This window comes from Cetorhinus maximus, chromosome 1, assembly GCF_964194155.1.
Source record: "Cetorhinus maximus chromosome 1, sCetMax3.hap1.1, whole genome shotgun sequence".
In the NCBI taxonomy this organism is placed as follows: Eukaryota; Metazoa; Chordata; class Chondrichthyes; order Lamniformes; family Cetorhinidae; genus Cetorhinus; species Cetorhinus maximus.
In genome coordinates, this window is record NC_135879.1 from 88,313,047 (window position 1) to 88,325,188 (window position 12,142).

At 42.6% G+C, this 12,142-nt stretch overlaps 1 protein-coding gene across 10 annotated transcripts in view; it reads right to left on the reverse strand.

The window, feature by feature from the left end:
- Positions 1-12,142, reverse strand: part of LOC144681636 (TNFAIP3-interacting protein 3-like) — a 193,608-nt gene that overhangs the window by 14,258 nt on the left and 167,208 nt on the right. For all 10 annotated transcript variants that reach the window (XM_078543475.1, XM_078543414.1, XM_078543485.1 and 7 more), the window contains 3 exons: positions 11,154-11,279; positions 9,874-9,999; positions 9,648-9,722 (listed from right to left, as the gene is read on the reverse strand). In XM_078543475.1, coding sequence (XP_078399601.1) covers positions 9,648-9,722; positions 9,874-9,999; positions 11,154-11,279 — 327 coding nt within the window. The remainder of the gene's footprint in view (positions 1-9,647; positions 9,723-9,873; positions 10,000-11,153; positions 11,280-12,142) is intronic.

Here is a 12,142-nt window from a genome sequence, read left to right on the forward strand (position 1 = left end):
AAGTCAGGATGGTGAGTGGCTTGGAGAGAAACTTCCAGGTGGTGGTGTTCCCATGTGTCTGCTGCCCTTGTCCTTTGAGGTGATAGAGGTCATGGGTTTGGAAGGTGCTGTTGAAGGAGCCTTGCTGAGCTGCAGCAGTGCATCTTGTAGATGACGCACATGTGTGTCAGTGGTGTGGGAAGTGAATATTGAAGGCGGTGGATAGGGTACCTATCAAGCAGCCTGCTTTGTCCTGGATGATGTTGAGCTTCGAGTGTTGTTGGAGCCGCCCTCATCCAGGCAAGTGGAGAGTACTCCATCACACTCCTGACTTGTGCCTTGTAGATGGTGGACAGGCTTTGGGGCCTCAGTTCAATTTCTCATCAGTGGTAACCCTCAGGATGTTGATACTGAGGGATTCAGCAATGGTAATGCCATTGAATGTCAAGGGGAGATGGTTAGATTCTCTCTTGTTGGAGATTGTCATTGCCTGGCACTTGCCACTTATCAGCCCAGATCTGAATGTTGTCCAGGTCTTCTGCATATGGACATGGACTGCTTCAGTATCTGAGAATTTGCAAATGATGCTGAACATTGTGCAATCGTCGTGACCTTTTGATGGAGAGAAGGTCATTGATGAAGCAGCTGAAGTTGGTTGAGGCACTACCCTGAGAAACCTCTACAGTGGTTTCCTGGAAGTGAGATGATTGACCTCCAACAGCCACAACCATCTTCCTTTGTGCTAGGTATGACTCCAACTAGCGGAGAGTTTTCCTCCTGATTCCCATTGACTCCAGTTTTGCTAGGGCTCCTCGATGCCACACTAGGTCAATTGCAGCCTTGTTGTCAATGGCAGTCACCTCTGGAGTTCAGCTCTTTTGTCCATGTTTGGGCCAAGGCTATAATGAGGACAATAGCTCAGTGGCTCTGGTGGAAGCCAAATTCAGCAAGCAGTCAGTGAGCAGGATATTGCTTCGTAAATGCCACTTGATAGCACTGTCAACGACCCTCTTCCATCACTTTGCTGATGGTCAGGAGTAGACTGGTGGGGTGGTAATTGGCCAGGTTGGATTTGTCCTGTTTTTTATGGACAGAACATACCTGGGCAATTTTCCACCTTGCCCGGTAGATGCCAGTGCTGTGGCTGTACTGGAACAGCTTGGCTAGGGGCACGGTTAGTTCTGGAGCACAAATCTTCAGTACTATTGCTGGATTGTTGTCAGGCCCAATAGCCTTTGCAGTATCTAGTATTTTCAGCTGTTTCTTTATCTCGTGGAGTGAATCAAATTGACTGAAGACTGGGGACCTCCAGAGGAGGCAGAGATGGATCATCCATTCGGCACTTCTGGCTGAAGATTGTTCAGAATGCTTCAGCCTTATCTTTTGTACTACTGTGCTGGGCTCCTCCATCATTGAGGATGGGGATATTTGTGGAGCCTCCTCCTCCAGTGAGTTGTTTAATTGTCCACCACCATTCAAGGCTGGATATGGCACAACTGCAGAGCTTATTATCTCATCCAGTAGTTGTGGGATCGCTTGGCTCTGTCTATTGCATGCTGCTTTGCTGTTTGGCATGCAAGTAGTCCTGTGTTGTATCTTCACCAGGTTGACACCTCATTTTTCGGTAAGACTGATGCTGCTCCTGGCATGCCCTCCCACACTCTTCATTGGACCGGGGTTGATTTCTTGATTTGGTGGTAAAGGTAGAGTGGGGAACATGCTGCGCCATGAGGTTACAGATTGTGGTTGAGTACATTTCTGTTGCTGCTGATGGTCCAAAGTGCCTCAGGGATGCCAGTTTTGTGTTGATAGATCTGTTTGAAATCTATCCCATTTAGCATGGTGGTGGTGCCACATAACATGATGGAGGGTATTCTCAATGGGTAGAATTTTACCCTGCAGGTTCGGCAGGGGCAATTGGGAAGCTATCAGGCCTGTAAGGCAATTTCACGCTGGCGGGCCAATTTTTAAGGCCCGCCTAGCGTGAAACATGAGTGGCAGCGCTCATCACTGCATGTGGGAGCGGTGGGGGGAGGAAAGAGTGTGAGCCGGGCGAGCTTCATAATCTCCCTGAGGCACGGAGCTGCCTCAGGGAGATGAAGTGTTATAAAAAGCAATAAAGAGAATGAAAATGTAATGAAACATGTCCCCTCATGTGACTCTGTCACGTTATTAATTAAGTTTTAAAATTTTTATTTTATTTTTATTTGCTTCAGGAAACCTGATCCTGCCCGCGGATCAGGTTACCTAACAAACGTGCAAAGGCCGCTTGGCCTTTTCACCTGCCTGCCAACCATAAGGTTGGATGAGCAGCGAAAAATTCACATCAATTGATCATTTAATGGCTTTAACAGGCCTTTTAATTGTCGGCGGGCGCGCTGCCGACTTTGGCACGCGCCTGCTGAATGAAATATTGTACGAATGTGCGATGATGTCAGGAAGCTCACCTGATGCCACCGCGCGTCAGTTTACGCTCGGTTGGATTGGGCGCGTGCCCTCCCGCCGAGCTAAAAATTTTACCCAACGTAAAGACGGGGACTGTGCAGTGGTCATTGCTACCAATACCGTCATGGAAACATGGATCTGTGGCAGGCAGGCGGGTGAGGTGAAGTATGCTTTTCCCTCTTGTTGGTTCCCTCACCGCCTGCTGCAGACCCAGTCTAGCAGCTATGTCATTTAGGACTCAGCCAGCTTGGTCAGTAGTGGTGCTACCAAGCCACTCTTGGTGATGGACAATGAAAACCCCCACCCAGAGTATACTGCCTGACCTTGCCACCCTCAGTGCTTTCTCCAAGTGGTGCTCAACATGGGGGAGCACTGATTCATCAGCTTTGTGCTAACCAGCAGGAGGTTTCCTTGCCCATGTTTCACCTGATGTCATGAGACTTCATGGGGTCCAGAGCTGATGTTGAAGAATTCCAGGGCAACTCCCTCCTGACTGTATACCACTGTGCCGTCATCTCTGATGGGCCTGTCCTGTTGATGGGACAGGACATACCCAGGGATGGTGATGGTGGTGCCTGGGACATTGTCGGTAAGGTATGATTCCGTGAGTATGACTATGTCAGGCTGTTGCTTGACTAGTCTGTGTGACAGCTCTCCCAATTTTGGCACAAGCCCCCAGATGTTAGTAAGGAGGACATTTCAGGGTGGACAGGGCTGCTTGTACCGATATTGTTTCTGGTGCCTAGGTCGAAGCTGGGTGGTTCGTCTGGTTTTATTCCTTTTAGGTTTTGTAGCTCTTTGATACAACCGTGTGGCTTGCTAGGCCATTTCATTTCAGTGGGTAGTTAATAGTCAATCACATTGCTGTGGGTCTGGAGTCACATGTAGGTCAGACCAGGTAAAGATGGCAGATTTCCTTCCCTAAAGGACATTAGTGAACCAGGTTTTTACAACAATCGACAATGGTTTCATGGTCACCATTACTGAGACTAACTTTTAGTTCCAGATTTAATAATTGAATTTAAATTCCACCAGCTGTTGCGGTGGGATTTGAACCCATGTCTCCAGAGCATTAGCCTGGTTCTCTGGGTTGCTAGTCCAGTGACGTTACCACTATGCCACCACCTGGCCAGGCTGACTTCCTGGTAGAGATGCTGTTGAAAAGAAGTTGGGCATGCTGTGGAGTCAAAACTCCTTGATATTTGGGGGCTCTGGAACTCCTTCCCACCACTTGGAAATCCCACCCTAGTAAAAATCAGGGCCAAAGTTTCTAACAAGTGCCCTTACTTGGCAAAACAACATATCCCTTTTTTACACTTTTGCTTTGTGTGAGTGGGAGTGTAAGATAGGCTGTAAGGTGTCTAGTTTTAACAGATCCATTTTAGTAAACTGCTGATGCTGAGGTTTCTCTGTCCTTGTGTAGTGTTTTATGGCTTTCACTCAACCAAGCAAAAGCAAAAAAAGTAAATGTCAACAGAAACTGAGAATTACCAGCACATTCTACTGAACAAGAGTGACAATCTTGAGGCAGGTGAGCAACAGGTTACTGTCTTTAGTGGGCGACTCTTGCAAAACAGGGATATTCGAGGGTGATTTAATGCTCCAGTTATATGCTATTTAATTTTGCATCATGCATATGCTAAATGATTCTGTTGGTAGCAAAGGCAGAAAGGCCACTTAGCCCTGCCATGCTGATGGTGCAGTTACACTACATTCCATACAGAAACTGCAAAACTTACAACATACAGTAATCCACTGTTCTGTCTGTAAATTTCTAGTGTTAGCAATAATGTTAGATGACAGCTAATTGTAGAGGTAGCCCAATTTCAATGTTAGAAATCCCACCATCAGGGGCAGACCATAGCATTTTGAGGTTCCTCTTTTTCTGATTTGAGGTGTAATTATGGCTATCCACTTTCACTCTTATGTATGAGGAAATCCGTAAGATTTCTACAAATGTTTCAGTTCTCAGAAGATGGAATATCTCCCTTTCTCCTTCCAATACAACGGATAGCCTGTCTAACATATAACATAAATATCGTGGCAGATACTATCATCTCCATATAAGATAAATTCATTATGCCAGGAAGAGATGTCATTTGGATCAAGATTTATAAAAACTACAGATTGAGACAGACATTTGCAAATCTTTATACCCACTTCATTTAGTCATTCTGCCTGATAATACATGTGTTTACAAAAACCTAGAAAAAAATGATATCAAAGTAAAAATTGGATTAGGAAGATTTGTTGATGTTCTACATGAAATTTGGCAATGTGAAAAGCTGCTACTTGGGAATGTACATAAGACTGAAGAGGTACAATAGGATATACTGATATTGAGGCTAGAATCAGGGTTATTCAAAGTGTACTACATTCTTTAGTCAGTTTGCAAGGCTAATCTTCAGTTCCAAAACTGAAGTTTTCAAAACAATATCACGAGCATCATGGAATGTATTACTGTAAATAGGAACCAGTGTCATCAACATATAATTTCTTTTTTAACTTTACTGGCAAAACCTTGTGATTACTCCCTTCAATTTTCAGTAAACTAATATAAAAGCTACATCTAAAACTTAGTTAGGAAAGCTTACTAACTGGTTAAACTTCAACTGTTTTAGTTCCAAATGCCATCCCCAATTCAACTGATGGAAATGCAACTAAAACAACAGCATTAGACAAATTAGACTAAACTAAGCCGTTGCTATCACGGGCATCCAACCTTGCTGAAACCTGGGGCTGAATTTTCATGAAGGAGATAGGAAGGTCGAAACTACTTGAAAATGGCCTCTCCCCACCATATTGCATTCCGGGAAGGCAGGGGCAGAAGGGAGTCAGGCCTGCCGCCTCCAGAGGCAATTTAGAAATGGCCGTAGAGGCAGGCGAGTACTAAGGCAGGGTTAGAAGGTCCGCCTCAGTTCTCTTAGCCTTCTAGCCCTCACTCCACAAAGCCCCTCACCTTCCCCACCTACCCCATGCCCTCTTCAAACCCCCATGTCCCCTAATATCTCCATGCCCCTTCAATGTCTCATCATATCCCTATGCTACTGCCATACTCCCCATATACCCCCACCATGTATCCTCCTTAGCCACTCACCCAGTATCCACTATGGGCATATCTCAGGAGCCACGTGGAGATGAAAAAAAAATTCTAACAATAGAGTTCTCACCCAAACACACCTGATACTGAAAACAACCCAAATTCAGGAAACCTATTCAAAAAATGTAAATTTAGTGTAGAAACAAAGAAACATATACTTCAGTAACCATGTCAAAGAGAGATAACCCCTTAATAGCCTCTTTAAAAATTGTCAAAATGTTTATACAGCCCCCGGCTGAGTTAAGTGGTTCTGGGCATTTTGAAACTCAGCCAAGCATTCACAATTTGTTCAACTATAATAATAAACCTTGGGAAATCTAAATGATGAAATCTATTGAAATTTCAAAAACGGATGATTAATGTTTTTTCTAAGCTACACCAGATGGCCTGTCAAGCAATGCACTCCAGCAGCAAGTGTCTGTCTTTTACTCTAAGTGAAAGCTGGAGACTGTTTTTTTGTCCAATTTTAAAGGGTTGGGGATTTAAATCACTTCATATCATGACACTTAAACAGACTTTACATCTGGCCTTCAGAAGATTTCACACTTCCTCTATAAAACTGTGGTTCCCACATTGCTGTCAAAGCCTTTTGGAGCAAAAAAGAATGAGTGCATTTGCACTCAGCAGCCAAATCAAATGGCCCTGCTGAGTTCCGGTTTCCCAGCTGTGCATTTCATGCTCTGTCCCTGTGCTGCCAAAAATGGAATCTTCTGGAAATTGACGCAGGACTTCCACATCCGTGTCCCGCCTGTCATTTTTTAAAGGTCTCTCAAGTCATCCCGACTCAACGAAAATCTGGGCCTAGTTTTTAGGCAGGCAGATTAAATTGGCTAGTGTTTGTCGGGGTGGCGGTTGCCCCAACAATGGGCCAGAAATCTGGGGCAACCCCACCATGGTCATTTGAGGAAGCCCTGGCCGCATTTTATGCACATCTTGCAACCAATGAGCTGCCATCAGGGTTCTTGTCCCCTCAAGGGATTGGCTGCACCCAGCCAAGAGGCGCAGTGCTGGATGCCACCCCTGCAGTAAGATAAATGGGGTGGTGAGGCAAGGCCCTGGTGAGGTGTTGAGGGTGATTGGTGAAGGTGGGGTGAATTGCTGCCACAGGTACAGCCATTGCCACTGGGGGCCCTTCCATGGGCCACAGAGTCCCCAATTAGGAGTGGTGGTTTTCCCCATGCAGGAGAGGATCCATTGGTTTTTTGGTTATGCTAAAAATAAGAAGTGGCGGGGGAGGGGGGGGGGGCGCATTCCATTCTGTACTTTAAAGTATAAGTTACTTACAAAAATAGTGTTTAGTCAACAGTGCATTTAGTCTGTGTGTTACAGTAAACATCTTAAAATGTGAAATCGTGTTATGTTATAGAAACACCATAGAAACTTAGAAACTAGGAGCAGGAGTAGGCCATTCGGCCCTTCATTATGATCATGGCTGATCATCCAACTCAATAGCCTGCTCCCGCTTTCTCCCCATACCCTTTGATCCCTTTCGCCCCAAGAGCTATATCTAACTCCTTCTTGAAAACATACAATGTTTTGGTCTCAACTACTTTCTGTGGTAATGAATTCCACAGACTCACCACTCTCTGGGTGAGGAAATTTCCTCTCATCTCAGTCCTAAATGGTCTACCCCATATCCTCAGACTGTGACCTCTGGTTCTGGACTCCCCCACCATCGGGAACATCCTTCCTGCATCTACCCTGTCTAGTCCTGTCAGAACTTTATAGGTTTCTATGAGATCCCCCCTTATTCTTCTGAACTCCAGTGAATATAATCCCAATCGACTCAATCTCTCCTCATATGTCAGTCCTGCCATTCCCGGAATCAGTGGGGTAAACCTTCGATGCACTCCCTCTATAGCAAGTACATCCTTCCTCAGGTAAGGAGACTAAAACTGCACACAATATTCCAGGTGTGGTCTCACCAAGGCCCTGTACAATTGCAGCAAGACATCCCTGTTCTTGTACTCGAATCCTCTGGCTATGAAGGCCAACATACCATTTGCCTTCTTTACCACCTGCTGCACCTGCATGCTTACCTTCAGCGACTGGTGTACAAGGACACCCAGGTCACGTTGCACATTCCCCTCTCTCAATTTATAGCCATTCAGATAATAATCTGCCTTCCTGTTTTTGCTACCAAAATGGATAACCTCACATTTATCCACATTATACTGCATCTGCCATGCATTTGCCCACTCACTCAGTTTGTCCAAATCACACTGAAGCATCTCTGCATCCTCCTCACAGCTCACCCTCCCACCCAGCTTTGTGTCATCTGCAAATTTGGAGATGTTACATTTAATTCCCTCAACTAAATCATTAATATATATTGTGAATAACTGGGGTCCCAGCACCGATCCCTGCGGTACCCCACTAGTCATTGCCTGCCATTCGGAAAAAGACCTGTTTATTCCTACTCTTTGTTTCCTGCCTGCCAACCAGTTTTCTATCCATCTCAATACACTACCCCCAATCCCATGCGCTTTAATTTTACACGCCAATCTCTTAAGTGGGACTTTGTCGAAAGCCTTCTGAAAGTCCAAATAAACCACATCCACTGGCAACCCCTCATCAACTCTACTCGTTACATCCTCGAAAAATTCCAGTAGATTTGTCAAACACGATTTCCCTTTCATAAATCCATGCTGACTCTGTCCAATTCTGCCACTGTTTTCCACGTGCCCAGCTATTAAATCTTTTACAATGGACTCTAGAATTTTCTCCACTACCAACATCAGGCTGACCGGTCTATAATTCCCTGTTTTCTCTCTGCCTCCCTTTTTAAATAGTGGGGTCACATTAGCTACCCTCCAATCTGTAGGAACTGTTCCAGAGTCTATAGAATGACCACCAATACATCCACTATTTCTCGGGCCACTTCCTTAAGTACTCTGGGATGTAGATTATCAGGCCCCGGGGATTTATTGGCCTTCAATCCCATCAATTTCCCCAACACCATTTCCCTACTAATACTGATTTCTTTCAATTCCTCCCTCTCACTAAACCCTGTGTTCCCCAACATTTCTGGTGTGTTATCTGTGTCCTCCTTTGTGAAGACAGAGCCAAAGTATGTATTTAGTTGGTCAGCCATTTCTTTGTTCTCCATTATAAATTCCCCTGTTTCTGACTGTAAGGGACCTACATTTGTCTTCACCAATCTTTTTCTCTTCACATACCTACAGAAACTTTTACAGTCAGTTTTTATGTTCCCTGCAAGCTTACTCTCGTACTCTATTTTCCCCTTCTTAATCAATCCATTGGTCCTCCTTTGCTGAATTCTAAACTGCTCCCAATCCTCAGGTCTGTTGTTTTTTCTGGCCAATTTGTATGCCTCTTCCTTGTTATCTGTTCAGTTATTAACTGAAGGTTTGAATTACATTTTAAAAGTTGTCATTTTCTATGGAGATTGTAACAGAAGACTAACCAGTATCACTGTTGTCTACACAGCTCCCCTTTATGTTTCCATATTGGTTTTGCCAGGAAGATCAAATGAATGTCTGAGTATTTTTCAATTCAACAATAGTCCGAGTATTCCTTTATTTTGATGGCTTATGTCTGTTACCAGGGCTTGTTAGAGATTCATAACAACCCACTTCATTCAAAGATTACAGGCTATCATATTTATAACTGAACTAATCATAAATTCTGTATATATTTTACAATGATGCATTCAAACTTATCTGCAGCCTGCCACTAGGGCATATGTCACAACATGAAACAAAATGGGTGCAGGCTGTGGGAGGTATTGTTTGAAATCTCATGTATTGCATTAGAATGAGAGGCTCAGCTATCAGATCAAAACAGCTCAGCTTATTTGTCACGCCCTTATAGCCATTTTTCCACACAACTTGCTCCAAGTTCACAACAGATGTGAGCTAAACTATTAGTTGTGTTTAAGTGATGCTCAGGTACAACATTTATCCTCAAACTTAGTTTAAAAGTCAGTGCCATATATTCAATTGCATATTTCTAAGTAGACAATGGCCAGCAGCACAATGTTTTATGTTAAATCAAGATCCATTTAACCAAATCAGAATTTACACTTGTTTTATTAGGCACCATTTTAATTAGTTTCTGCAGTGGTTTCACATGATATATATTTAATAGTATGGTCTCATACCTGTTTTTTCAGTTTCTTCCCGAGTAAGTCCTTTTCTTTCCTTTCCTTTATAAAGTCTTCCTCGTAAGTCTTAAGCTATGAAAAGAAAAGCAAAAATTCCCTTAACTGGCATCCGGCCACAGGATCAAACAAATAAATACATGAGTGGAACATGAAAGTCATTTATTAAAGTAGTAGTAGATATTGAAACAAATGAAATGTAGAAAAGCAGTAACTATGGTAATACCCGTGTGTTAAGTAAAGTAAGTTTTGATTGTAGGTGCTCAATGTTTTTCTTCAATTCTTCTTTTTCTTCATTCATTCTTTCCCGGTCACACCTTTCTCTCTGAAAGTCTTCTTCAAATATCTGCACCTTTAACAGAACCCCAAACATTTTAAGAGCTCATGGATGCAATTTGGATTAACCTATTCTGGTCAACATTCTTGATTATCTACAGAACAAAGAACAGAAAGCTTTTGCAGTTACAAACCCCTGAGCACAAATCACTATCCCGTGGTTGAGGAGGTAAACTGAACTGCAAAGCGCTAGCTATGAAATTTTAAATTAGAAGCTAAAATATGGAGGATGCGATGAGTTACAGGCTCCAAAGAGGAAAATCAGATTTTACATGGTCTGAGCCAAAAAGCCAAATAGAGTCCAGGCTGCTGGACAAACTGGAAGAATTTCCATCTATAGTCAAAGAAGTTGGGCACATCATCATTCATTCCTATCACCAATTTACCAATTAAAATAGAAATCTCAAATGCATCTAAACAAAAATTGAGGAGTCATACTCATGGTTCACTGGCATAAGTGGATGATTATTTAAGACTGAGGTGAGTAGAAATTTCTTCACTCAGTGGATTGGGGATCTTTGTAATTCTCTATCCCAAAGGGTTGTGGAGGCTCCATTATTGAGTATGTTCAAGGCTTGGTTCATAGATTTTAGATCTCAAGGAATCAAGTCGAAAAGTCGAGTTGAGGTAGAATATCAGCCATGATCACATTGAGTAGTGTAGCAGGTTTGAGGGGCCAAATAGTCCACTCCTGCTTCTATTTCATAGTTCTTACCTTAACTTGTTTATTTTCCTACAATGTGAAATTATATAACACCTTTGAAATAGCAAAACATCCAAAAGCACTTCACAGAGTGCTATGAAAAATAAATTTGACAGTGAACCACAGAAGGAGATATTAGGGCAAATGACCAAAAGCTTGGTCACAGAGGTAGGTTTAAAGGAGTGTCTTAAAAGGAGGAGAGAGGCAGAGTGTTTTAGGGAGGGGCTAAGAAGCTAAGGCATGGCCACCAATGCTGAAGATGAAAATCTGGAATGTACAGGAAGCCAGAACTGGAGGAGGGTTGTTGGTCCACAGAAGGTTACAGGGGCAAACTAATGGAAGGATTTAAAAAGGATGAAAGTCTTTTTTTTTTAATATAAACAAAACAATGGGGCAGGGTTTTCTAAAATCCATACACCACACTGAGTTATAATTTCTTGGAAAATACTCAATGTGTAATATATTACCTGTTGTTTTAGAACCTCAATTTGTGTTGTCAGTTCCTCAGGATGAGCTTTTCTCATTATTTCTCCACTTTCAAAACTGTGAGACATGCAAGAAACATTCTGCTTTCTTAAAGCATCTGACAAAGCCTATAATAAAATGAATTTAAAAGACTTCAGATTAATAGCCGTTTTCCACTGTGTCACAAAAGCTTTTTTTCAAAACACATGAGTAAGCATGGGTCCACTCCTATATCCTCCTGCTGTGTGGTACGCCATATTGGAGCTCCAGTCTGCTCTTAGAGATTTAAATACCCTTTTATTTCAAGGCTCCTTTTGCCAAACATTTGTGAGGTGTAGCTCCACTGTATTGTTTACAAAGAAGAAATTTACATAGAGTCACTGGCGAAATGGGCAGTCAAGTATCAATCAGGTTAGTAACATCCTGCAAAAACTAAAGCTATTTTGAATCCCAGTGCTATTCACCATCATGCAAGACCAACTGAACTGCTTGAACAAAAATAAAATATTTTGAAAATTCAGAGCAGGTCTGTCAGCGTTTGAAAATATTTTAAAAATGGCATGGTCAAGAAAGGTGAAAAATGGTGAGAAGAAGATGTTAATATTTTGGCTTTGCCTTCTTCATGAAAGGACAAAGTTCCCTTGAAGGGTATATATCTGAGCAGTATATTGTCTTTCCTCTTCAGGTACTGTTAGGCCTTCTCTATTTCCAGCATTTTGTTTTGATTTCATCTTGTTCTTTTATCACCACAAGTTTTTTGAAATGTTTCATCCTGATAATTTATTGGCATTGGCAACAAGGGTTAAAATCCCAATTGTGGTTACATTTATAGTTTTTATTTAATTTGCAAAATATGCAAGAACTATTCAATAGGAAAGAAGAACCAAATACACTGTGATTTATTCTGAAATTATCACAGGACAATCTACTTTTAATCTGTTAAAGCAGGAAAGCAACTCTCGCTGTGACACTTAGAAAGTCAAGGATTTTG